Source organism: Apaloderma vittatum, unplaced genomic scaffold (assembly GCF_000703405.1).
Source record: "Apaloderma vittatum isolate BGI_N311 unplaced genomic scaffold, ASM70340v1 scaffold5874, whole genome shotgun sequence".
Taxonomy (NCBI): Eukaryota; Metazoa; Chordata; class Aves; order Trogoniformes; family Trogonidae; genus Apaloderma; species Apaloderma vittatum.
The window spans coordinates 9,762-34,212 of record NW_009710843.1 but is presented as its reverse complement, the minus strand read 5'-3'; the positions used below and the strand labels follow the sequence as shown (position 1 = coordinate 34,212).

The 24,451-nt window shown below is 38.7% G+C and overlaps 1 protein-coding gene across 1 annotated transcript; it reads left to right on the top strand.

Moving 5' to 3' along the window:
- On the top strand, positions 1 to 24,136 carry LOC104272417 (cyclin-Y). Its single transcript, XM_009867401.1, has 6 exons — positions 1 to 74; positions 5,724 to 5,758; positions 16,438 to 16,538; positions 20,047 to 20,082; positions 23,851 to 23,908; positions 24,005 to 24,136. Exons 1-6 carry the CDS (start codon positions 8 to 10, stop codon positions 24,134 to 24,136), a joined length of 429 nt encoding a protein of 142 aa, XP_009865703.1. The 5' UTR covers positions 1 to 7.
- The last annotated feature ends 315 nt before the right edge of the window (positions 24,137 to 24,451 follow it).

Sequence of the window (24,451 nt, the reverse complement as noted above, 5' to 3'; positions counted from 1 at the left end):
TTTGAACATGGAATTCAACCCATCGGATCATCCACGGGCCAGTACGATATTTCTCAGTAAATCGCAAACAGATGGTAGGTTACTGAATTTATTACAGTATTTTCTATTTCAGTTATCTCTAACCCTTTGTTAGAATGTATGTCTCGGAATATGTATTTCCCCTTCATAAAACAGAGGCATTTATAGACATCAAGTTAGAATTGAAAGAAGTCACACCTTTAGGGTTTTTGTCAGACCAGTATTACAAGGTACAGGTTTGAGTCCTGTCATGCTCTAAAATCTTAAGTTCCAAGTAATAATTGTGTCAGAACTGCAAATATGGATAAAGCTCAACATAATTATATTTTAAAGGTATTTTCTTGAGAAAATGCCAGTTTACATTAGCTAAGACATCAGTCCAGAGTTTTCTACAATATAGCAGATACTGTAAATGAGTTCAGAACTGGATTTTAATTACAAAACAACCCCCAACCCACCCAAACATTGGCTCTTCTTCTCTCATTATGGGTTTGATATAATCATATATTTGTTTGGGGTATTTTTTTTTCTTTCTTCATAGACAAAATGGTCCCTCTGGAATTACATCTGTTAAGCAAGCCTCTTGATAGAGTTAGTAGAATAGAAGCCATTTATTCTGTCTCTTTCATTCCCTGTTGGATGTGTATGACATGTTGTTTTAGAAGAAGATGAATAATCAGTGCAAAACACATTATTTTCTACCAAGACTTTCAAAGCAGTTTCTACATTTTAATTCTGATTGTTGAGTATGAATTCTTTGTCCTTCTTTCTGCTGCCTATAAATGCCACTTTTTATTTACATAGTAAATTGAAATGTCAAACACATAACTTAAAAATAATGTAGTTTTCACTTACTATGTATTTTTTGCTAATTTTTGTGCATGATTGGAACAAAGAGGATATACATTTAGGTCCTAATTGAAGAGTTGATTATGTGAGTACCTCTTTTGCCCTTAAGATTGCCCTTCTGAATTCAGCCCTGGTTCTGTCAGTGTCTTATGATGTGGTTTTGAACCTGGTTTACTGTTTTAATCTGATTTGTGAGTCTGTAAAATTAATACGATAGTATTTCCATAGTATACTGTATTATGAAGACTGATATCTATTTTATGGTAGTTTTATAGTGCTTTGAGACTGTATAATCCCATGTGGATGCTACCTGTTTCTTCTTACAGCTTGCTGAAAGAAAGGACCAAAAAAAATCCCAAGTTCAGTTAAAATTTTAACCAGAGCTGATGATTATTCTTATGTGTCGTAATAGTTGTTAACTTATTGCAGTTTAGAGTTAACTGTAAGCATTTTTTTTAATGGCAGTTCACACTCATGCTAGAGTTGATCTATGAAACTTTGTTCTAGTTTAAATAATATGAAGAACATATTTTTGAGTGAGAACAATGCATTCAGTGAAATAACATGGGAATGTTAACAACAAGAGTGTAAGATCTGTTCAGCTATCCTTGATCATGGTGGAAAAAAATCCAAAGCCTGTTTTGCATGTACAAAAGAAAAAAAATTTTGCAAACATTTATCTACTGGTGAATTGCCAAGAACCGTCCTGTTCTGGTGGGCCAGCTCACGGTAATAAGCTTTTTGCCTGGTTGTCCTTTGGGGCCATTGTGGAACCAAGTGAGCTGTAGGAGTTACAACGCTCTTCAAGGATGTTGCCTAACACCAAAATTCAATAAAAGGCTTGTTATTAAGGGGAAAGTATAAGAGTTTTTAACGGTGTGTAGGCTTGTATTCTGACGGCCTGCTGTGGAGTCTGGGGACCCCCAAGACTTCTTAAGACAACATGGGATGGGAATGCTGAGGTGGCCGTGTTGAAAACACCTAACTTGGGCCTCTCTCCGTTGCTTGTGTAGTACTGGTCTGGCAAACCTTCCTGTTGACTGTAAGTGAAAATATTTCTGCAGACATTTAAAATACACGTATTGCAGAGTTGAAGGGCATCAGGAGTCAAGATTTCATCCAGGATCCGACTGTGACTCTGGAGCGTGCATTGCATGTTTGTGCAGTGGGAAATGGCCAAGTTCATTGCTACATGCTAGAGTGACTTGGCAACTTTACCTTCAGGCAGTTCCACGTTTGGCTTTCTAGTTGCCCGGTACTCTTTTGGCCTCACTAGTAATCTTGTAGTACAGTCCTGGCGTAGGAGCTGTGCTTGAGCTGCTTGGGATGAACATGAATGAAGAACAACAAGCTGACTACCCAAACATAAATTAGAGACAGGACATGGCATCTCTGGATAGCACATGATCTGAATTTGCCATTGTTCTGTGAAGCTTGGATGCCATACTAAGCATCTCAATCTGTTCTGTCCCTCTTAGGCAGTAGGGTGAATGCATCGTTAATTACCTGAGATTTCAGTAGAAAAGTTGAAGACACAATAGAAGGATCTGTAGAAAAGTTGAAGACACAATAACTATTGATTTGATTTCTATCTAAAATAGCTTTCCTAAATATTTCCAACTGTGTGGGAGTTTTGTAGGTGATGAATCTTAAATGAATAATTCTCCCTGTTTAGGGAGAATTTAGTAAATAATCACCTTTTATGTTTTGAACTTATATGAGTGCTTTATGCAAGTTCTTCCTTGTTTGCTGAGTTTGGCCTGTAAGCAGGGTGGTCTCGGTGACTGAAAAGCCATTCACAGTCTAGTGTGCAGTTAAGCGGAGGTTTCCAAACTTTAACACTCCAAATGGTGCAACTTCCTTTCTTTATAATGGCAAGTTGGCAACAGTTGCTACCTCAGATTGCTGGTAATAGTCTTTCCTATAAGTAGGTCCCAGCTGTCCACTTCTCCTAACTTGAGACTTTACACATTCAATGTGCTGGCTAAATTTTGCAGTATCAGTGCAACGATGAGCTTCAGACAAAGAAGATTTTGAAATTGGATTTATGCGATGTAGGTAGAAGTGAAAAGTGCTTACTCTTTAATGTTAACTAGGACTAGTGAATTATTTAAAAATTCCCAAAATGCAAGCCATTTTTATTAATGGATTTCGTCTTAGGTCATGATATGGATAACATTATGATAGTCAGTAGAAATCACACAAAGAAAATTTGTTACAGCTCAGTGAAAAATACATACATACACACACGCATGAACACACACGTGTGTGTGTATACTTCCTCACTCTCTTTTATTTTGGATAATTTTTTTTCCTACTTTTGTGTAAGTTCAACAATTACAGTTGAAAGTGCCTGCAGAAATATGAAGGGGTTATTGACCTTAAAATGAGGAAAACAAAGACAATTTGGCAGCATCTCAGTCTCCAATTGAAGAGTTCTGTTCCAGCTTTCAAGTTTTAAAATGTTAGAAAGTAGCTGTTGAATTTTTTAAACTGACTGTAAGTCTGTTCAGCTTCATTTCATCAAAAACCCAAGCCTGAATGTCCAGAGCCTGGAGCTGCAGTTAGGAGTTTATGCTACAAAACGATAATTAATTATAACACTAGGATCTGGTCTGCTGACAACCATACTGTGCTGTGTGAGCAGTGCAAAATGTCTTTAAACTGACTGAAGCCAAGTGATGGAATTACTTCTTTATGGTATTTTTAGCTTAGCAGAAGTGGACTTTTGCCTTGTGTGGAAGCTGCCTTTCCCTTTCTTAAAGCGAGGGTTGTGATCACAAAAGAGAGCGGTTTTGACAACATGGGTTTCTGCTTTGCCCGATTCCCCATCGGCATCTGATTTGGGAAGAGTTGAGTCTTACTCTGTGGCAGAGAGGGCCAGAAGCACAAAAGCACAGCTGCCTTCTTGTGGTTTGTCACCGCAGAATCCAGGCTAACTGAATTTCTGTTACATGGGGAAAATAGGGGAAAGGAGGTCAGCATGCTGCTCAGAGGAATCTGCAGCACAAGAAGCGAGGAGCGGGTATAGATACATTAATATATTCTTGATGAGATTGGAAATAACAAGTGGGAATGAGCTGTGAGTGATTCTTGCTTTGGTAAATAAGTGATTGTTCTTTCATGGGGAATTGAATAATGGATGCAAGGGAAAACACAGAAAAGGGAGAATTAAGATAGAGGAAAAAAGGTGCTTAAAATGGAATTTGGAGTCTATGTGCAGGCTGACTTTGTAGGATTCCGTCCATAAGAACTTTGTATGTGGTGTAATTGTTGGTGATTAAAACACCTTAAAATACTTCAAGATTCCGCAGTTAATAGGTGTTAAGTTTCAGTTATGTACTCTATTTGGTTTACATGCAGCTTATCAGAATTGTTTACTGCCTGTGCATTGCAATATGCAATACTAGACAAATACTTTGGCTATTCTTAGAAGTGATTATCTACCATCAATTTGTTGTTTCCCTTTAGATTACTTATGTCCCTTGCTGGTGATAAATGCAGCGTGTGGAACTTTAGTACAGCGTTTTAGCAGGATTTCAAGCAGTTTAACTCTTTACTAGATTATCAGAATGTTCCTGTTCTTGTTGAATTCTGTTTCTTATGCAATGTCCATAATTGTGGATCTGAGCATGTACTAAGTGACATGGCTAACATCTGTCATGTGTGATTCTCCTTTCTGCTCCCTGGGAGGAAAATTATGTAAGGATTTTTAAAAGTTCTTTCGTATGTTCTTTTCATTTTATGTCTGCATTAAACACAGTTATTTCACAGCATTCACACATACAGCCTTGTTTATGTGAGATTGCTTGCTTATAAATATTCACAGATAATGGCTTCTCATCCAACAGGGAATGGACAGGCTATCCCACCACTATGAACACTCTTATTTTGCTAAGTGCATTGGGTTGCCTAGCTTTCAAATCATGGTGCACCAAAGTGCATTTAATCACTGACAGCATGAAACCATTGTTATTTTAATGCTGCAGTTTGATTTATGTGTTAGTTGCCTCCAGACTTGTACCCTAAATGCTGTGATATTTTCACTGAAACAGAGCTCCACAGGTTCTCTATGGGGTGAGTTAATTGGGAAAGTGCTATAAAAAATTAAATAGAGTATATTTAATCAGCTGTAGTAAGCATTTGCCTGGCAATTAAGACCCTATACATTGATACAATCTCCCTTGTTGTTGCTGTTTACTTTCCGAATATTTTTGGCTCATTGTGGCTTTGACTGGCAAGCCTTGCTTGTGGTGACTGGTTCATACCAAAATAATATTATTTTCATTGTTATATCCAACATGAGTAATAGTTTAAGGCTTGGCACCTGATCATTACAGAAGGCAGTGCTGTAATGCATATAGTTGCAAGGCTCCTCTATGGGAGTTAGTGCACAGTAAGCTATGATGAGAATTTGCTAACTCCGTGGTGTAGCTATTTAGGTGCTTTCATACCTGCAAGGTAGTGTAGGACACTTTGCAGCAAGGTACCTTGCACGAAGGCCCTGGTGGCTCAGGAATAGCCACACAGAGAACTGGTGACGGATGGCTAATCCATTGCTAACTTAAACTGTAGCTTACTGCATATTCACTTTCCCATGCGAACCAACGCCTGGTGAAGTACCCAAATGGATGAGAATTTTAATCCATCGCCACACTAGTGAGCATAAATGCCTTTATGCGTACAGATATGTGTTCCTGCTGTGTTTGATATATAAATATAGTTGGTTAGTGCAAAAGCAATTATAATGTTGCACATAGATAGCCTCCTATTCTTTTTATTATAAATGGTGTATAAGAAGCTTAATCGGGAAAAATAGTCATGTAATATTTCTATCATATTTTGTGTTTTTGCAGTGAGAGAAAAACGCAAGAGTCTCTATATAAACCACGTAAGTGAAAATGCCTCGCTATGCAGCTTTCTCCTTGTTGTCTATATTACACAGTAAATAACACATGATTTCCATATTGCTGAGAGGGTGCTATGCTTCGAATGTCTGTTCTGCAGCAGGATCCAGAGGTATAGGTCTTGGCTGTTGAGTTAGTAGAATGGATCTGTTGGTTTGAAGACAGTATCATGTTCACAACCAGTGTACGTAGGTAACTGGTAACTGGGACAAAGAGCTACACGCATTTGTATGATTTAAAAAATTATTACAAAAGCTCTCCACACTTTAAATTACATTTCTGTGTTTTGGCAGAGAGCTGCGGCATTTTGTATTTACACAGAAGATCTGAAGCGCCTGTTGATGCATGTAAATGTGGATTGACATGTGGACATGCTGAGTATGGAGATGAGCTTTTGATCCACTTGTGTACCCAGGGCGTTTTTCAGTTCAGTTCTCTTGGAATGAAAATTCTCGGTGAAGCTGAGAGCAAATTGCCTGTGTCCTGCCCTGGGTACAGGATCAGGCTCTTTGCCCCAGTTCGCATTATTTGTTCTACTGAAGTACCTGGAACCAGTGCAGTTTCCAGTCTGTTAAGTCTTGTACTGAAATATCTGGAGTCACACCTCAGTAAAATTGAGGAGGGAAGGAACTAATTTTCTCCCAAATGGTATTTGGCTTTAGGGTGAAATGGCATGAAGGTCTCAAACTTTTCTCTATCTGGAAATGTAGGTTATCATTTCATGAATCGTTTTTAAGACGGTACAGCTGCTGAAACAAACAGGTGTGGTGTATAGCCTTTGCATCACTTCGTGCTGGGGCGAACGGTTGTGCAGCTCCAGGTACACTGAATTGGGGCACAAATGCATGTAGATTCAGCATGGCCAAAAGCTCAGAGAGATCTGCTCCTACATGTGATTCACTGCAGGGCTGGTCTCCACGGAAGGGAAGGGAGGCGTGGAGACAGAAACAAGCCACCAAGTTGGGTGAGAAGGCAGGACAGTTTCTTGTGTTGGCAGAACTGGTTAGTGCTGAGTGTTTCTGAAACTACTGCCTGACTTGAAAAGCCAGCTGAGATTTTCAGTTTCCCAAGAGTTAAGATTTTGAGAGGTCATGAGATACTATGAGGCTTGTAACAGCCTTAAAGTTGGCCCCACCAGATTAGCAGATATTCTCAGTCCTTCTGAGAATATTCTCAGTCCATTCCCCTGCAAAACACTTCCGTTGTTTACAGTGCAGGTGAGGGTGGTTCACAGTGCAATTGTATTGTTACAAAATTACCTGTAAAGCTAATGCACTGGGTTCCTGTAAACTTAATAATGTGTGCTCAGTAACTTCCAGCATACTTTTTAGCCTCAAACTTCTTAGCCTTGGAGAGTTGAATGCAAAAAAAAATAAAAATTTAGGCACTGCAAAGCAAGGTGTTAACTGAGCTTCTGTGACAGTCCACCTCATGTCTTAGATGAAAATCTTATGTGTCTTGAATCATTTCACATTGTGTAAAAGATGTGTTCAGCATTAGGCAGGATTTCTCTGGCAGATTGAACAAGGGCAACTATTACAGATGCTGCCTGAAGAACTCTATGGTAAACCTTGCTATAAATATTTATAGGCAACGCTGGACTCATTGCAGAAAAGGCAAAGGTGATCATACCACTGAGGAGTTGTGTTGTTGAGAGTTCGATGTTGTAGCTTATACAGTTGATACCCTAAGCACTCTACCTCTTCCTAATTTATTTTTTTTTTCTTTCCAAGTATCGTTCAGAGCGTTGGCTAAGGTTACAGCAATGTAAACTTCTCTTGGTAGTCTGGTTTACTGCTACTTTAAATCTGATGTCGTTGTACTTATAAAGTACTTCTTCTGAATTACAAAGTTAAAAATAACCTTTATGAAGATGAACTCCTTGCCGTGGCTTTCTCTGTGTGTGTCCTTACAAGCCAGATAAGTTTTTTGGCCAATGTCTGTAGATGAGCTATAACTGAAAATGCAGCTTGTGGTATTTGTTACTTCATCACCTCCTAATATTCAGTCTACTAAAGCTGACACAAACTGGTGGTTATTTTTGAAGCGGTTGCTGTGGCCTTTAACTCACAACTGTGTGTAGGTTTGTAGACTGGAGAGAACCATAGTAATTTTCCTGTCCTACCTTGTTTGCAGATATTTGAGGAAATAGATAGATTTAACAGTTGTATGTGACAAATGATGGGTAGTATTTACATGATAAGCAAATTTATTATATAAGCTATTGTGTGATTAGTTCGTTTCCACCACTTTTCACTGTGGGCTAAGTGCACTTCTGACCGGAGCCGTTGCTACTTGTCTGGTTCCCTGTTGGTGTGAAGTGCTGGGTCCCCACATCTGCTCTGGAGGAAAAAAGCCAGAGGACATAAATTACGGAATGTTGTTTTGTCTTCCTTTTACAAGAACTCTTTGCCATAATGCAGCGCTCTTCTCTTTTGTGTCTTTTCCATAACATCATCTTTTTTTATTTTTATTTTTGTAAGTCTTTTAGACTTACTCTTTTTTTGTGATAAATAACCAAGATGAGTACCAAAGTATTTTTATCCTGTTGTGCAGTATCTTATTGGTTGTTTTGCAGTGAGAGTTGAACATATAGGTGATCAGCAGTGATCAGCATGGCTGGCTAACAAGAGAAATATCAAGAAAAGTTGTGCTTTTTTTGTTTTTAACTGCTTATCTAGGTCTGTGTAGTAACAGATGAGAATAGTAGTTCATACAAATACAGTTTTAAAATGTTACTTATGAAAGAAAAAAAATTAAATTAATATTGACTTCTTCATCTAGAAGTGCACTTTCTCAGTATAGTCATGCCATTGGCCTTGACCTTTCTTCCTTTGTTCTGTTTGTAGAATATTTTAATTGACTAAGTAGTTTCCTTCAATCCCGAAATACAAATAGTGGATTCCAGCTTTGATTTCCTGCTCTTCGTCAAGCGCTTGCAGTTGCCACGTTTCAGGTTCACCTTGTCAGTAGGTGTGATGGGAGAAGCCAGCAGCTGTTCTTTTTTTGGGGAAGGGAAGACAAGTGGGAAGGCAAGTGGGGGGTGACAGGGTGCTATGGAGGAGCTGTCATCTCTCAGTCTTCCCCCAGAGCCCAGGGAGACAGACGACACGTTGAGGATGGTGTTGGATCACTTGCATCCTTGTAGGTGCTGGAAGATACCTACCTACAGTGTACCTGGCATGTTTACTTTCTTCCAGCCTTTTTAATTTCTACTCATTGCAGCAGACTCTACTTCCCTTTCCTGTTGAACTGGTAATTGTTTTTTTTCTTACAGCTTTAATGCTGCTGCATTGTGCACTTGTCTTTTTCTTTTAATCTGCTTAGTCAAGCTGCTGAAGGGGATAAAGATGCAGACTGAGATAGAGGCATTTCCTTTTTCAGAGAGGAGAGATTGCATCTGTATCTCTGCCTGTACAAGGAAAGCAAACAGGAAGACATATTTTATGTGTTTTGGAGGAGTGGGTGGAGATAGAGTGATTTTATTATTATTGTTTGCAATAGCTAGTTGTTTCTACTGGGTGATTTATTTTTTTTTTGCAGGAGAAAGGAGTGAGGCAGGAGAGGGAAAAATTGTTTTCGCCAAGTTCTTCTAGCAATTTTCCCTTTCAGACAAGATGAAAATGCTCTGTTTGCCAAAGTACTTTCTTCTCTCATTGACAAGATGTGCGCTTAAAATTGAATCTGTGTTTATGAGCAGTAATGCCTAGAAAAATAAGGGGTATTTTTTGCATATTGGAAAATTTCTGAAGGAAAATAAAGGGAAGTAATATTTCTTTTCTACAATATATTTTTTTTCTTGTGGACGACCCTTCATCAGCCTTGTAGCCACAGCTTTCTTTCATTTTGTTTAGGGATGTGGACTTCCACTGTCTCTTACCCAGCAACTGAATGTCCAAATCCAGCAGACTAATACTAATACTGTTTTTATAATTCCAAGTAGAAAAACTTAACATATGTATATAGACCAAAATTTTTTCAGCATCCTGGGGGAAAGGTCGTGGGCATCATTTGTGTCAGCACCCCATTCCCTGTAAGTGACCGTGTGACTCACATCAGGGAGATCTTTTTCCCAGCAGCAGGATTGCCTCTGGGCTCTAGTGGAGGTTGCAGTGGCCTGTTGCTGTGTGTGGTGTGGCAGAAGCAATTTCTGCAAGTCTTTTTGCATGCTTGAAATGATGTATGGTATTTGCTCCCCTGTAGCTTGCAAGTCTGCTTGTCAGATTGGATAAAGAGGCTGTTCTGCTTCCCTACTGTAAAACTCGTAGGCATGTGACTGGTAATCAGACACCTTCAGGTAACGATTATGAGAGTAAAGATATATGCTGAAATGGGAGCATATTCTGAAAAATAGTTTAATCTGTAAAAAAGGCATTAGCACAACATAAAAAGTGAAATGTTGTTCTTAAGTGGACTACCTGAGGCTGACTAGCATAAAAGTTTATAATTGCTCTTCAAATTCTTTAAGATATTTTAATTAACATTCCTTACTCAAAGAGAAGAACAAGATAAACTAGAAGATAGATTAGAGGCTCCTCAGGTGCTCTTGAAGCTCTCCTAGGGATTGCTTAATGTGGTCTTTGCTCCTCTCCATGGCAAGATTACAAAAAGAGGTCTAGAGGGGGCCTTTATAGGCCATCTGGCCCTTCTAGCAGATTCCTTAAACTGATGCCATTTCTACTGGATGCTGTTTAAGATGCTTTTTCAGGCTTCCAGTAAGTTAGAAATGAACAAGTTTCCTTTATCAGCTTACCTAAAGTTACTGTTTGAAACGTTTTTCTTCCTGATATCTTTCAGCCCCTTGCTGCTTTTCCTGTCCTCTAGAGTGAAAAATTTTACCTCTCGTGCTAGCCTCAAGGCAGTAAGTTTTATGAGATGACAAACTTTTTGTAGGGGGAGGAACCAAAGACAACTTTTAAGGTAGAATGAGAGCATTCAGGAGACTTCTTTTACAAGGTTGCCATACAATACCTGCTGTGCTGGGAGCCAAGTAAAGTCCCTCTGGTCAAATTGCACAACACTGGCAATTATGCACTGTGCAAATATGAGGGTTTGAGCTGCTTTTAGCGTTCAAAGAAACATTTAGTCTTTTAGGTTTGTAAAGCAAGGTGGTTTATTGTTGGTTAAGTACGGCCTGTATGTTCTGAGATGAGTTTACCAGTTGTTGCTGAGCCCTGCAAAAGCTCAGTGGTGTACACTGACGTAGTTTTCTGTAGTTGATGTGAGTAAGGACAAGCTTTAAGAGTGAAAAACTTGCAAGTACAGATCTAGTCTATGGCATCAGTTTTGGACATTATCAAACAATGGCAAAATTAATCAACTGAGGAAAAGATTGAATTATGTCCTAGACCGATGAAGTACAGTGGGTATTATTTAAGAATGGTTGGACCAGATTCTTTTTTTATTGTAGATATTGGCAGAGAAAGGCAGCCATACAGTGGCACAGTTTCCTACAGCTTTTGTTCAGGTGAATACCTCCATATCTACCCACTAAATGTAGACAACTGTGTTGTAGTATCAAATTAAGCAAGATGAAAATAAATGCAGAACTTTGCAGAGCCGTGCAGAGAACTGTGTTGCATGACTTGCTTGATTTTGGAAACACTTTGTTGACCTGTAAAATCATGTTTCTTCTGTGAAAAACATTATCAGAACTAAATTGTGTCCTGAAGCAATAGAAGATGCCCAAGATAGGATCCTTTTCCAAGTCAGAAGCAGTCCTGGTATTTTTGCTTGCTGTTGTAATTTGGCTTCGTATGTACCTGTATGTGCCAGTTTTGCCTATCAGCATTTTGGCCAGCCTCTACTGCCTGGAAGCTGATGGGCATGTCTCCACAGACGAGTGTGAGCAGGCCTCAATTTTTCCATGGGAGGAAATACTATTTAATAGTACCTCTTAAAATCATGCAGTAACTTACCCCTAGTTTTATGGAAGAAGAGACAGTACTATCATTATTCAGGACAGAGGCTGCAAATTATCTCTTGATGGACGAGTGCAAAAGAGCACTGAAAAAGCCTGAAGCTCCTCTGCCAAACTGGGAGCAGACTGGCTGAAGGCCAGCTCTGGTACAAAAGCTGTATAGCTTCATTAGGAAAATGTCGTGCCCAAATGAGCAAATCCTGCTGAGCACGAGGGCAGGGTGCCACGCTAGTGCTGCTGAAGAGCTTCCAGAACCAAGCGGGCTGCTGCCCCTCTGGTCAATTCAGAGCATGGGGTTTGGTCAGCAGGCACTCGTCTGTTTGATGTTTCTCCCTCAAAACACTAAAATGACTATTTCAACAAAACAAATAGTAACATGTTCTCTTCCATCCCAAACGTAGGTTTAATTTCTGAGTGATGCAAAAATGAAGGCTCAGACAAATTAATCTTTTTTTGTCTCCTCACTGTGAATTAGTTAGGAATTTGTCGTGATTTCTTTCATAGCGGGTACCTAGAAGCAGTTCTGCAGAGCTTATATGATTTTAATGGCAAACTAAGACATTGTATTTCTGATAATATGTATTTTATGTAAACTTCAAACATCCTGAGAGATGTGTTTTGGAAAGTTCCAGGATGAAGCTGAGAGAAAAATAAAGCAGTGTGATATTCCCTTAGTACTAGCTGTGCAAGAGGGAAAGACTCCTGTTTTTAAGAGCTAGAAACACCTGACAGTAATGGAAGTACGTTGCATCTTGTTCCCTTAGATCTTGTTCTGTAGCGCATGTAGAAGTTTAGCAAGTTATAGTGCAATTTTTTCTGTTATACATCTTTTCCTGTAAAGAAAGAAATTACACAAAACGGCTATTATGTAATCATTGTAACCTGTAATGTCAGCATTTCTTAAGGAATGTCCTTGGTTTGATTCCACCAAAAGGAATCACAAAATGACAGAAAATTGGTAGAGAATTGATCTCAAGAGGTTGCTCAGTCTAGTTTCTTGCCTAAGAGCAGAATCCTGCCTCTAAGCTATTCCTGCCATAGGTTTGTTTTACCTCATCCTCACAACTTTCACTGAGGGAGATTCTATCACTGCTCAAGTCACTCCAGCTATCCCTGCTATGAGAAAAAGGTGATGGTTTGGGTTTGTCTTTTTGCTGTCACCTCCTCTCAGGCTTTTGTATCCAATTTCAGTTTTCTGTAGTTCAAAATGAGCCAGCTCATTCTTATCCATCCACAATGGTCATGGAGAACAACCTTCTGTTCTTTGGAACTCCCTTCAACATGACTTAAGGTCATTATCGTTGCCTTTTTTTCTTTTTGTTTCCTCCCCAAACTTCTGATTAATCTCACTACTTTCTCCTCATGACTCTTTGAAATTAATTAATCTTTCTTGAAATACAGTGATGAAAACTGGGTATAAAATTCCAGCTGAACAGAGTGGAAGGGTGCTCTACTTTGTTGCATACATGATAACTCTATAAATCCTGCATGATGTTTTCATTTTTTTATAACAGTCCTCTGCAAATTCAGTAAAAAATACCTTGATTCTGTCATCAGTTATTGCTCAGTATTTTATGCTGAGTAGACCAGGTCTCTGTGGAATGTCGCTTACTCCACCCTTCCAATTTGAAAGTGATCCCTAGGTAACCAGAGTATAGTTTTCCAGGTAGTTTTTAGCTGCACATTTTCCTCGTTTTACCCTTTGGGAATGTGGTGTAAGATGAAGTCAAGAGTCTAGCAGAAGTTGAGAAGTATGACATCCGCTGAGTCTCAGCCTGGGTACAAAAGTATTACTACTGCAAGTTGAAGTACATATAAAAGTGAATCCCACTTCATATCAATGAGGTGGTTTTAATTTGTAAATACTTGTCAAGGCTTCACATGTGTCCTATGCTCAATGTCATGTTTGCATGTAGAGATTCACAGAAGAAGTTACACCTGTCCTTTCCCCATGTCTGCCATAGGGATGGGACAGAAACCGAGAATTATCCCATTCGTGTTACAGAGGTTGGCTAATTTCTTCAAAGGCTCTATATTCTTTCTCAGTTCTGATTTTTCTTGCTTAGAGCCTCTCTGACTTAAGTGGAAGATTTTTGTGGTGAGCTGTGATGGATTGAAATGTGAAGGCATTAAGCTCCTGTACAATTTTGTTGTGGACTTCACCCACTGAAATGGAGACAGAAGAGGATTTCTATGTAGGACGGTGCTGAATACTGAGGGGATGCTCAGTAGCCTCTTGTCCTTTGCAAGGATAAAGAAGGTTCCTGTCCAGTGTTTCATGGAGGTTCAGAGAAGCCTATTTGACTGGACTGTGGGACTTCAGGTGTCTTGCACCTTAGTCAAGCTAGAGTGCGAAGCTGAGGGTGTTACTAATTTGGAAGAGACAGAAAATCTGTTACATGGCATACCCTATGGCTGCAGCTGGACATCAGAGTTAGAAGCTGGGACTGTTGATCTACTGATAGGTTAGTTGTTCACGTGACACAGATGTGAATATATACCCAAGTTAGTAGGTTTGAGGCATGAGACGCCACATATTTTCCTGAAGTGTGAAACGTTCTAAGCCTAATGAAGTGCAATGTCGGCTGAAAAACCATGGAGAGTTCTGTGATGTGGCAGTTTCAGAAATAAGGTGCACGTCTCTATTGACGTGTATCAAATATTAGAGTGCTGTTTACATAAGAAAATTTAAATCTGATAATGGTGTTGCTACAGAGTTGTTTTGGTTTTTACTCATGCTTGCCTTGAATGAATCCAGTCTGTTTATCTTAAATATTACCTAAATCTTTAAAACATGTTGCCACTTTGAATGTAAAATTAAAACTTTCCATGTACTTTTTCTTTTTTTACAATACTGAAATATCTCTTCCTTTTTTCCAACCACTAAACAGTCTCATCTTCAGCTTGTTTTAAGTTGCTTTGCCTTTATCATGCCTGTGGAAGGTACTCAACAGACTAACACAGAAAATTGAACTAAACTGTGGTAGAATAAAAGCTATAAATCACCAGCCTCTCTCTGTATATATCAATGTGAGATAATACATTTTATGGCATTAATGCTACCAGTGCTTCAAAATTTTCAGTTTGTTGCCTTGCTAGCGTGTAACAGTTTGGACTGTAGATGGATTGTGAGCTTCCAGAGTATTACTAAATACCTTTCCAAACTTCTGAATAATTTCTAAGAGGGAATAATTTTTATTTTCTTGGTAAACTTTTTCATTTCTAAGAAAAGCAGTTCAGCCTACGATTTTATTGGTCGAGTGAGGGACCTTGACAGAATGTATTGGTGAGCTTTCAGATAATTTGAACATAATCTCTCTACAATTCTAACAGCTTCAGAAAATTTGTTGGGGTTTGTTTTGTTTTTTTCTTCAATTAACAGATGACTTTAAATGCTCTTTCACTCATAGCTGGGAAAAATAGAAAGATGACTCAGATGCATGTAGTTTTTACAAGGAGTCTATCTGTTCTTTATCTAATGAATGCTGCGAAGAAGTCTGTTGCCTATGGCAAATGACATATTCATGAGATTATGGACTGCTGGCACTTGTAATAGTATCTGTTCTGGAAATCAGGCAGGGGAACCATGTACTGAGGAAGGAGTCACAGGACCGTAGCCTAAATACTCAGTTGCTCTGAGCTGGCAGATGCCTGTGGACTCCACTGTTGGTGTTGACATTGGTCTCCACTGAAATGCTGAAAGCAGCGTTCATTGTAAGGCGAATTAAAATTTCCGTATTGATGTGCCAACTGAATTTGCACCCATTCTGTTGTAAATTAAACATGTAATTTGATTAGTCTTAACTTTTCTGACACCAGTTCTTAGTCAAGTTATTTACTAGTATAGGTAGAATAAGCAAGGATAAAGAGCATAAATGACTATGATAGCCATTAGCTGATACAATGAAACTGTTTTCTTTAGATCGGTGGAGTGCTGGCAGCTCTAAATAGCTGAAGGAGAAGGCCCCTCAACAAAAAATCTTCAGAAATAAGTAGCATTGTCAAATCGCGTTTTGTGGCTGGGTTATCCAACATTTCCCCATGACGGTGAAAAAGTAGAACTGAAATCTGTTGAAAACTTTTTTCTGATAAGAGATATATTTCCTTTTTATTTTGTGCATCTACTTTCTCTTACATGCTTTTAGCAATTTTTTTTTTCTGTCTAATAACAGTCTATTATTGATGAATTATTTTTTCTGAATTTATTTATATTTATTTATTTATATTTAGAGGTTTTAGTGGTTTTACTGTAAAGATCTCTTTCCCCTGCTTCATTCTGTGTAGGGTTGTTTTGTTGGGATTCTTTTTAATTCTCTTTTCTCCAAGCATGGTTTTCTATCTGTTTCTAAATCAGTTTTCATTGTTAACACATTTTCTGTTTCACTCTAACACTTACTCTTTTGGAATGAGGACAAAAACATAGGTCTTATTCATCTTTGCTTTCAAAGTGTATGTATGTATTCGAGTAATTCTACACCAAAATTTTTGCGTGGTTTTGGGGAGTGAGGGTCAGAGGAGAGGCTTGGACTCAAAAGCATTGCTCAAGGCTCAGGCAGGGATTGTTGTGACTTTTACGCAGGCAATTATTTCTGAACTTTCTGAACTGCTTCAAAACATGATCACATTACTGTGTGCATCATTGTGAGAGACAGAGAAATTTGTTTTTTCTAAATTCTTACATCTCCTCAGAAAAATGCTTTGGTATTACATAATTGCCATTGTTCTTTTGCATATTGTTCATAGCATCCTCCTGGGCAGTTGAGAAGGAAGTACAGTTCCTGCTCCACTATTTTCCTGGATGACAGCACAGTCAGTCAACCAAACCTCAAGTATACCATCAAATGGTGGGTTTGATACTTTTTTTTTTCTTGCTAGAACCTACACATTATATATATATATAGTTATGCATGCATACTTCTGAACTATTATGAAGCAAGCTTCAAATGTTTTAGTTTTTGAAGTGGTAGACTTACTTAATCCATTCATGTTCCTGAGACAGTGAACAGGATGAGCAAAGGGTATCACTCTTTAGGTCCGTGCAGAATCAACCTCCCAATACTGCCTGCTCAACAGAAAGTAACAATTAAGGATCTCAAATTCCAGCAGCTGAAATCCTTATGCTTCAGTGTTCAGCTGGGTGCTTGCTTTGGATGAGTCCTCAAAACTTGCTTGGGTGCTTGTTTATTCAGAATTTCCAGATTGCCTGAATGGAAGAACTCCTTTGTATTCATGAGAAGATGCTTGTTTGCTAAGCCTTCCTCTCAATTTTCTGTTTGAAATGGAAATTAATTGCCTCCAGTTTGATTTCCTTATTGAGTAATAGGGCACTGGAAGTTTATTACACAGCACTGAGGAGCTTTGTGTGTGGTGGCTTACCCTTGGGTGACGTCTCAGGTGATCGTTTTAGACTTCACTGGTGCCTTTTTACATTTGGAGAGAAATTAAACTGATATTTATAGAGCATTCTTTTTTACATTTTGTACAGTAAGGGGGGAAAAAGAGAGAATAAATACTTAGGAATTTTATGCTGTTTATTATGATAGCTGATACACTCTTTTGAGTTGTTTGTAGGATGATTACCTTGGTGTACTCAAATACAAAAATTTATTAAGACAAAATCTGTGCTACAGAGATACTTACTTGAGAGACAAATATGTTCAGACTTAAAACACCTGAAGCAATTTGTAACATCGGTGGTCACTGAAACATGTTCTTAATTTTTCTGTTTAGGGAAAAAGGAGTGGAGAAGGGCTTTGCAGTCAGACTGACACCTAATTCCTCCTGTGCTATTTCTGCCTGAAACACAGTCTTGCATTTTCTTGTTTCTTTAATTAGTAACATATAATTCAGATAAACACTAGACAAAAAGGAGGGGTTTTTCGTATTTGAGGGGTTTTTTTTTCCCTCCTGGAATCTCATACTCTTCCGCTCCAAGATTCTTTGCATGCGGATTTTTGTAAGTCCAGCCTTTTGGATGTGTTTTGGGTCCCTTTTTGCGTCAGAACGGAGACCTCTCATGGAAAGAAGAGAGGGGTTCCGTTGGTCGCAGCAGCTGAGAAGCGTTTTCGGCAGGCCACAGTGGCTGACAGCAGCCTCCTGAAAGAGGAGAGAGAAAGATAAGCTGAGGGAGAGCAAGGTGGTGATATTGGGGAGAGGTGTGGGGTGCAGGGCAGGGGGCAGAGCTGTCGGGAGGAGAGGGCACAGGTCAGGCTGGAGGAGCCGGTGCTGGGTGCGGGTGGCAGGGCTGGCACAGGACTGGGGCCAGGCTGCTGATGTGAGAAGGGTTGGAAGCTGCAGAGGGTCAGAAGGTTTGAAAAGGGGTTATGCGGGGTGAGAAACTGGACTCTGGCACGTGAGGGCTCTGGGTGAGGAGTCTTGTCCTCCTCTGCTGTCTGGCTGCACGTTTAACAGATTGAGGGGTGGGGAGATTGCCGGATTATTGCTTTTGTAGTACAACTTCATTTCTTGCCCCCATCCAGGCAGTCTCAGCAGATGAATGCCTATTGCACATAGGTAAATCTATGAGGGATGTATTTTGATGAGCTCATTTATTTCTTCTGGGTCATGTTATGCACTGGTGTGTTTAAAATATTAGCGCATCTACGGGACACCTGCAGCATGGACGGGGTGGCCAGGGTGATGGGAAGCTCCGTAAGCTTCTTTCCTACACACTGAGTGCCAGCTAAACAAGCATATGAAAAGCAGAATGAAACGTGTATCTGAATTAAATCTGTTACAGCTCTGAAGGACTTTCAGATTCTGATATGGATTTCTAAATAGTAAATATTTTCTAAATTTAATTTGACTTTTTGTTATAAAAGCAACCATATGGGCACCAAGCAGAGCTCTGCACATAGATTCTTGCATCTGCTTTTATAAAGTGAACTGGAGCTCCAAGTGTGTTCCTAGGGGCATAATTTGAAATTAAATTTTAGGACTAATTCATTTTGTAAATAGCTTTCAGTCAAATCAAATTCATTCATAAATCTGTTTTTTGTGTTAGGGAGGACTTTGTCCTTTAAATTTCAATGGTACACAGTATCTCTTAATTCCTTAAATATCTCTCTATAGAAAAAAAAATTAAAAAGCATTTATGGTCTGAAAACTTCTAATGCAGCCAGGTAAAAGCCATAATGCTCATCCAAAGTTAGTGAAATATATTTACTTTCAACTAAGAAAAAAAATATTTTTCCACCATCTATTCAAAGAAAAGCCCAACTAGACAACAAAAAAACAAACCCGAAATAATTTAAAATTGTCCTAATGGGGTTGTTTTTCTAAGATGTCAGTTTTCATGTAAAAGTTCTGGAATAAAATTACAGAGCAACCAATTGACTCTTTTAAAAGGCCTTTTATGGACGAGAAAAGGGGGGAAATTTTGCGTCAGTGTAAGACATAAGCATCTTAAAGTGAATCACTGACAAGGCAAATTGTCAACAGACAAATTTGGTGAGCTCCCTCCTCCTTCTTCTTTAGCTTTTACTGGGGTTTATGCTGCTGGAACAAACAGAGAGGGTGCTGGTCCTGCTTTTATCTTTCAATAAAACTCTGTCATGAGTAAAGCATGTGTCTTTCGATAAAGCTGGAATCGGGGGCTGGAAACTGAAGAATAGCCATGAGAAGCCATGTCTTAATTTTCTTGTCTCAAATGTGAGTGAGATCAGTTAGTTGAATACATGATTAAATTCTCAGCTTTCTGTGGATATAAGGACACTTTTTTTCTTTGCACAGAATATAAACAGAGGTACTTTGGTATGTGGGTGAGAAAATGGGAAGTACATAATGCAGTCAGTTACTCAGGGAATTGTCTTTCCTCAGTTAAAATAAGTAACTTGATGCCATAAAGCTGTAGGAGCCTGGTCTGAGTCTGGTACATAAGTAACTATGCAGAAAGACAGCCAAAAGTTAATGGATTTGAATATAAAATTGTAAGCCAACAGTGATTAAACTATTTCATGTTAGACTAGCAGCAATTAGCAAACAATAAAAGAGAATTTCCAATGCCTGTGATGCTTTATCTTCAACCTTGGAAGTCATCAGGAGTTTTATTATTGACTTTAGCGGAGTAGGGCATTAAATGGAAGGTATGTGCAACTTGGTGTGCAGAATATGAGTATTCCTGTGCAGTACTTCATTACTAGTGAAAAGGAGGCACCTGGAGTATGCTGAAAAAATATTATAAAACTGTCTGTCTACAAGTAGTTTTTCTGGTATCTAACACCAAACAGAAGAAAATAGCTATTGAGCATACTTCTTGTAATACATTGTGCTAGGCTGTAAATTTGCATGTTAATATGACAAAGGATGTAATTTGACAGTCATGAGATACTAACTCTGTATTTTTCTTTACAGTGTAGCTCTTGCAATATATTACCACATCAAAAACAGGTATGTGAATAATGACATCTTGTAATGAAGGTATCTAATAAAAACAAACGAACTATCCAAACCCTAAGAATCCATACTCTGTTTTTCTGAAAAAGTTTTTGGGTAGTGACTTTCTTATTTCTCATGCGAGAAATGAGAAACATACTCTTTTGTATTTTTATGTATATAATTTTACTTAGAAAAGTAAAAATTAGAGGATTACATACTGTAAAAATCTGGAAGTACAGTTCAGCAGTAAAAAGTTTTCATGATTCAGTTGGTTTTATGTGCACTGGGCACTTCTGCTTTGCTGCATATGTTGCAATTACATATAGAGAAATCTAAGTAATGTCTCAAATTTATGTTTTTAGCTACACCTAACTGTGTAAACCAATGATCAGTTAATGGATTTTGGAATAAAAACCATTAATGAGATGGTAAGAGTGACACTGTGAATAGGTTTAATTCGAGTTGCCTCACAAACAGGGCAGGTCCTGGCTTATCTCGTCTGGTGTACTGTGTTTTAGATTTCTACTCAGTCAAGTTGATTGAAGTTGAATAGAAAATAGATACTCCAAAAAGTAACTTGGTTGGTACATAAATTAGCTTTCTTCATGTTGAATTGTGCTTTTGTATCTTAAATTCCCTGTCCTCATGATAGGTCATAGTATCATAAAATAATATTTCCTGACATTTCTAAGGAGAGATTGTGTAAATATTTTAAGTGACTTTTGTGTCCACGGCTTTTCAGTGTGTCTTTTCAGAGAACTTGGCTTAGATTTTGATCTAAAATGTCGCTTGGACACTTTTTTGTCTGGACTGAAAAAAAAAGTCCCAAGTAGAACAAAAGAAATTATTCGTAACTTTAAAATTAAGCTGGTACGTCATTCAGGACCATGTTTCAGGTCACTGGAACCCATCACACTCCTTGAAACAAGGCTGACATCTAAAGAGAAACCTTTAGAAGTTCATAAGGGCAGAAAGGCCTAGGGCTTGATCCCTGCTGAAAGCTCTTAGAAAACTTTCCGAGACGTCAGTGGGCCTTGGACTGAAACGTGGCAATATGTAAAGCAAAAGCTGGAGTGAAGTCTTTTTTCAAACTTTTAATCTCATTTCCCAGGAGATGAGGCATTAGTGATTATGCTTGGATAACTTGTTTATCCATCTGTGGTTCCCCTTTTCCCCTTTCTTCCGTTGTCCCTGGGTTAGTTTGGCTAACTAGTCAGTTTTCACTACACTTGACTAAATAGTAGATAGCTTGAAGATAATCAGACTCAAAAATTTTGTGGAAATAAGTTATTTTTAAGTGCTCTGTTAAGCGTCAAGCCAGCTGAGTAAAAGGCTCAGGAGGATGGGGCACATTAGGGACTACAAATGGTGAAAAATTTCAGTAGGGGCTCGTAGTCGAGCGGGAGGAATACAGAGTCAAAAGAAACCAGAGCCAAAATACAGCAGACTGGCTTCATGCTGATTGCCAGGGAGCTGATTACTGTCTGCAGTAAAATAGGCCTGTTCGTGGTCTTACGAAACTTGATGCAAATTTGACCTACTACTAGTAGACAGAGAGGCTAAACCGTTGTAAAATAAAGGGTCCCATGCTGGTGTCTTGAAAACAAATGCCTTCTGAACGTTACCTTCTTGGGAAGCTTGCTCTCTGTCCTTTGACTTTTGGGATGGAGAGGTGATTTATTCAGAAAGAACTGTTGGTGCTTCTCCCTCCTTGAGCTGCTCGGGGCGGGGAGATGTGGTGTGAGTGTGTCCTGTGCCACGCTCACAGGCTCACGGACCTCAATTAGTGACTCTGAAACGAAGGATATGAGGTGCCTGTTCTGTCTTCAGCTGCCTCTGATTTAGGAACAGAGGGAGGATGCAGTAGCAGCATTCAGGGTTACTTGCTGCTGAAACAGCAGTAGCAAAGCGTATGTTGTGCTTCCTGCCATTAGAGGCAAGAAGGAAGTTGTTTTATGTGGTAGGTTTTGGTTCATTATGAGGGATAAGGAGTAAGAAACCACTGTAACTCTTATGTTGACTTAAGGTTGATTTTTACAGGAGTCAAGCATCTGCTTTGCCAGCAAGTAATTCTTTTCAGAGTGTATGTAGTTGTTCCCTTTCTCCTGCACAGTAGGCCTAAAACTAAATTAGTTTTCCAAACTCTCACCCATCCCAGGTTTTTGAGAATAGAATATTCCTTCATATGTTTCCCAGATTTCATTAGACAGTAACATACTAATTATCATTCTCCCTTTTCCCAATGTCTCCTATCATTGTTATATTGATCAGCTTTCTTCCATTTTTGTTGTGCTTAGCTATTCAACAGGTAGTAAAAGACTACACCTATCTTGTTCTTGGATGAAAGCATAAGTATTGCTGTATTTGCTAAATAAACAAACAAAATAAAATAGCCTCCAACAAACTAACTGAGAAAAATGCTTCGAACAGTTAGTAGATTGTTCATTTTTGGAATATGACAATGTGAATTTGTTCTAATGAAGACAAACACCTATCAGCTTGGTTTTTTGGTCATAACAGATTTTTCAAGGGCAGTGAAATGGGCCTTCATAGCATGTAGTAGCTACAGCATGAAGAAATAAAACAGGAAATTCTTTCTTTCTCTCTTCTCGTTATGAAGTTTAATGTAGCTCATCAATGATTCCAGGGAGACTACTGCATTAAGGTACTAGCCTTTTTATGTAGGGGTTAAAGAGTCTGGCCTAAAATCCTTGCTGAATAGGCATTTACTAGTCATTATCTCAACCTGTTTTTTTTATTTTAATTTAGGCACTCTTTTTTTTTTTAAAAAAAAAGAAGGAAACAAAAACTGTTTCTTTCCAGTGTTAGCAGGCTTTATAGCAGAAAAAATGTCACCTTCAGGCACTGAGGTCTGAATGTTAGCTACTACTAAGTACATTTTGTAGACATAAATGCACTGCAAAACTCCTGTTTGCATGCTCTGAGAGACATGTGCTGTTGAGTAAAGATAGAAAACCTATTCAGTGGTTTCTTTCTTAAGAACTCATGGCTGGGGTACTAGGGATGCTATAAATAAAGATGGGATTGTAATAAGTAGGTCACATGGATGCATCTGTCCAGAAAGTGTCTGGTTCTGACTGGTACACTTACACCACTTGCTTTGGTGATTGTTAATGTTCCTGCCACAATTACGTGCAGCAAAAATCTTATATTGCATACTGGTTGTTAGGCTTGTGAAGTTGTGTCAACTTGCACGCTGATCTTGAGCAACAGGGGTCTGACAAAGAAATATCAGATAAAAACAATGAATAGGAATATAATTTTGTCTTTTGTTTTTTTATGTTCTCCTTTTTACTTTCAGAAATCAGTAGTAGAATATTGTTTTCCAAATAAATAAGTGAAGTATGTATGTATTAATTGAAAGATAACTGTTGCATATTTGTGAATGTTCACAATGTTGAGAGTAAAGGAGGAGGAGGAATTCAGAGATTGGAAGGGTTAACATGATGAAATGAAAGAAAAAGAGAGTAAGCTGGGCTGATTTTATTACAAGTTTATAGTAGTACTTCTTAAGCTGTGAAAAAGCTTCACAGTAGAGAGGAGAGGACAAAAGCTGTGTATCTCGGGCATTGAAAGCTGAAAATTTTAATATATTCTGTAATAATGGATTTAATATTACATGTGAACTCACGTTTCTGCAGTGTTTCCGAGCACCCTGCAGCACGAGGAGTATTGTTTAATGATGCCCTTGTGTCTGTGACAGCTGCGTGCTGTTGTGTTCAGGTAATGACACTACTTTGGTTTTAATGCTTTTTTTAGGGATACAGACGGAAGAATGCTCTTAGATATTTTTGATGAAAACCTTCATCCCCTTTCGGTAAGTTCATCTGCCTCTTTTTCCCTTTCATGTGAACTGTCTTTCTGTCTGCTTCGTTTTGTTTCAGTCACCTATTTGGAAGTATTTCTTCCTTAGAAATCCGAAGTGCCACCAGACTATGACAAACATGACCCGGAGCAGAAACAGATTTACCGCTTTGTTCGGACGTTGTTCAGTGCTGCTCAACTGACTGCTGAATGTGCCATTGTCACCCTGGTGAGTGTCTGAGAGGTGACATCAGCCATCTCACAGACCCAGTTTTCTTCCCAAAGCTTGTCTTTGTATGATTTAATAGATCTAGGTGCTGCCAGGGAATTTTTTCTCACCATGGAGACCAAAGAAATCTCTAGATGGGAAGAGATACTACAGTTCTTTTCCTAAGGAAAATAAGTGATGGAAGAAGAGATTGGGTAATGTGACACGGAAGCTGGGGTTATTCCTCGCCCTCTCTGAGTGATAATATTACAGGCCACCAAGGTGACTAATAGAAAACTGTGGTGGCATAAGTGATCTGAAAGAGATGGAATGTTAAAAGCAGGAAAG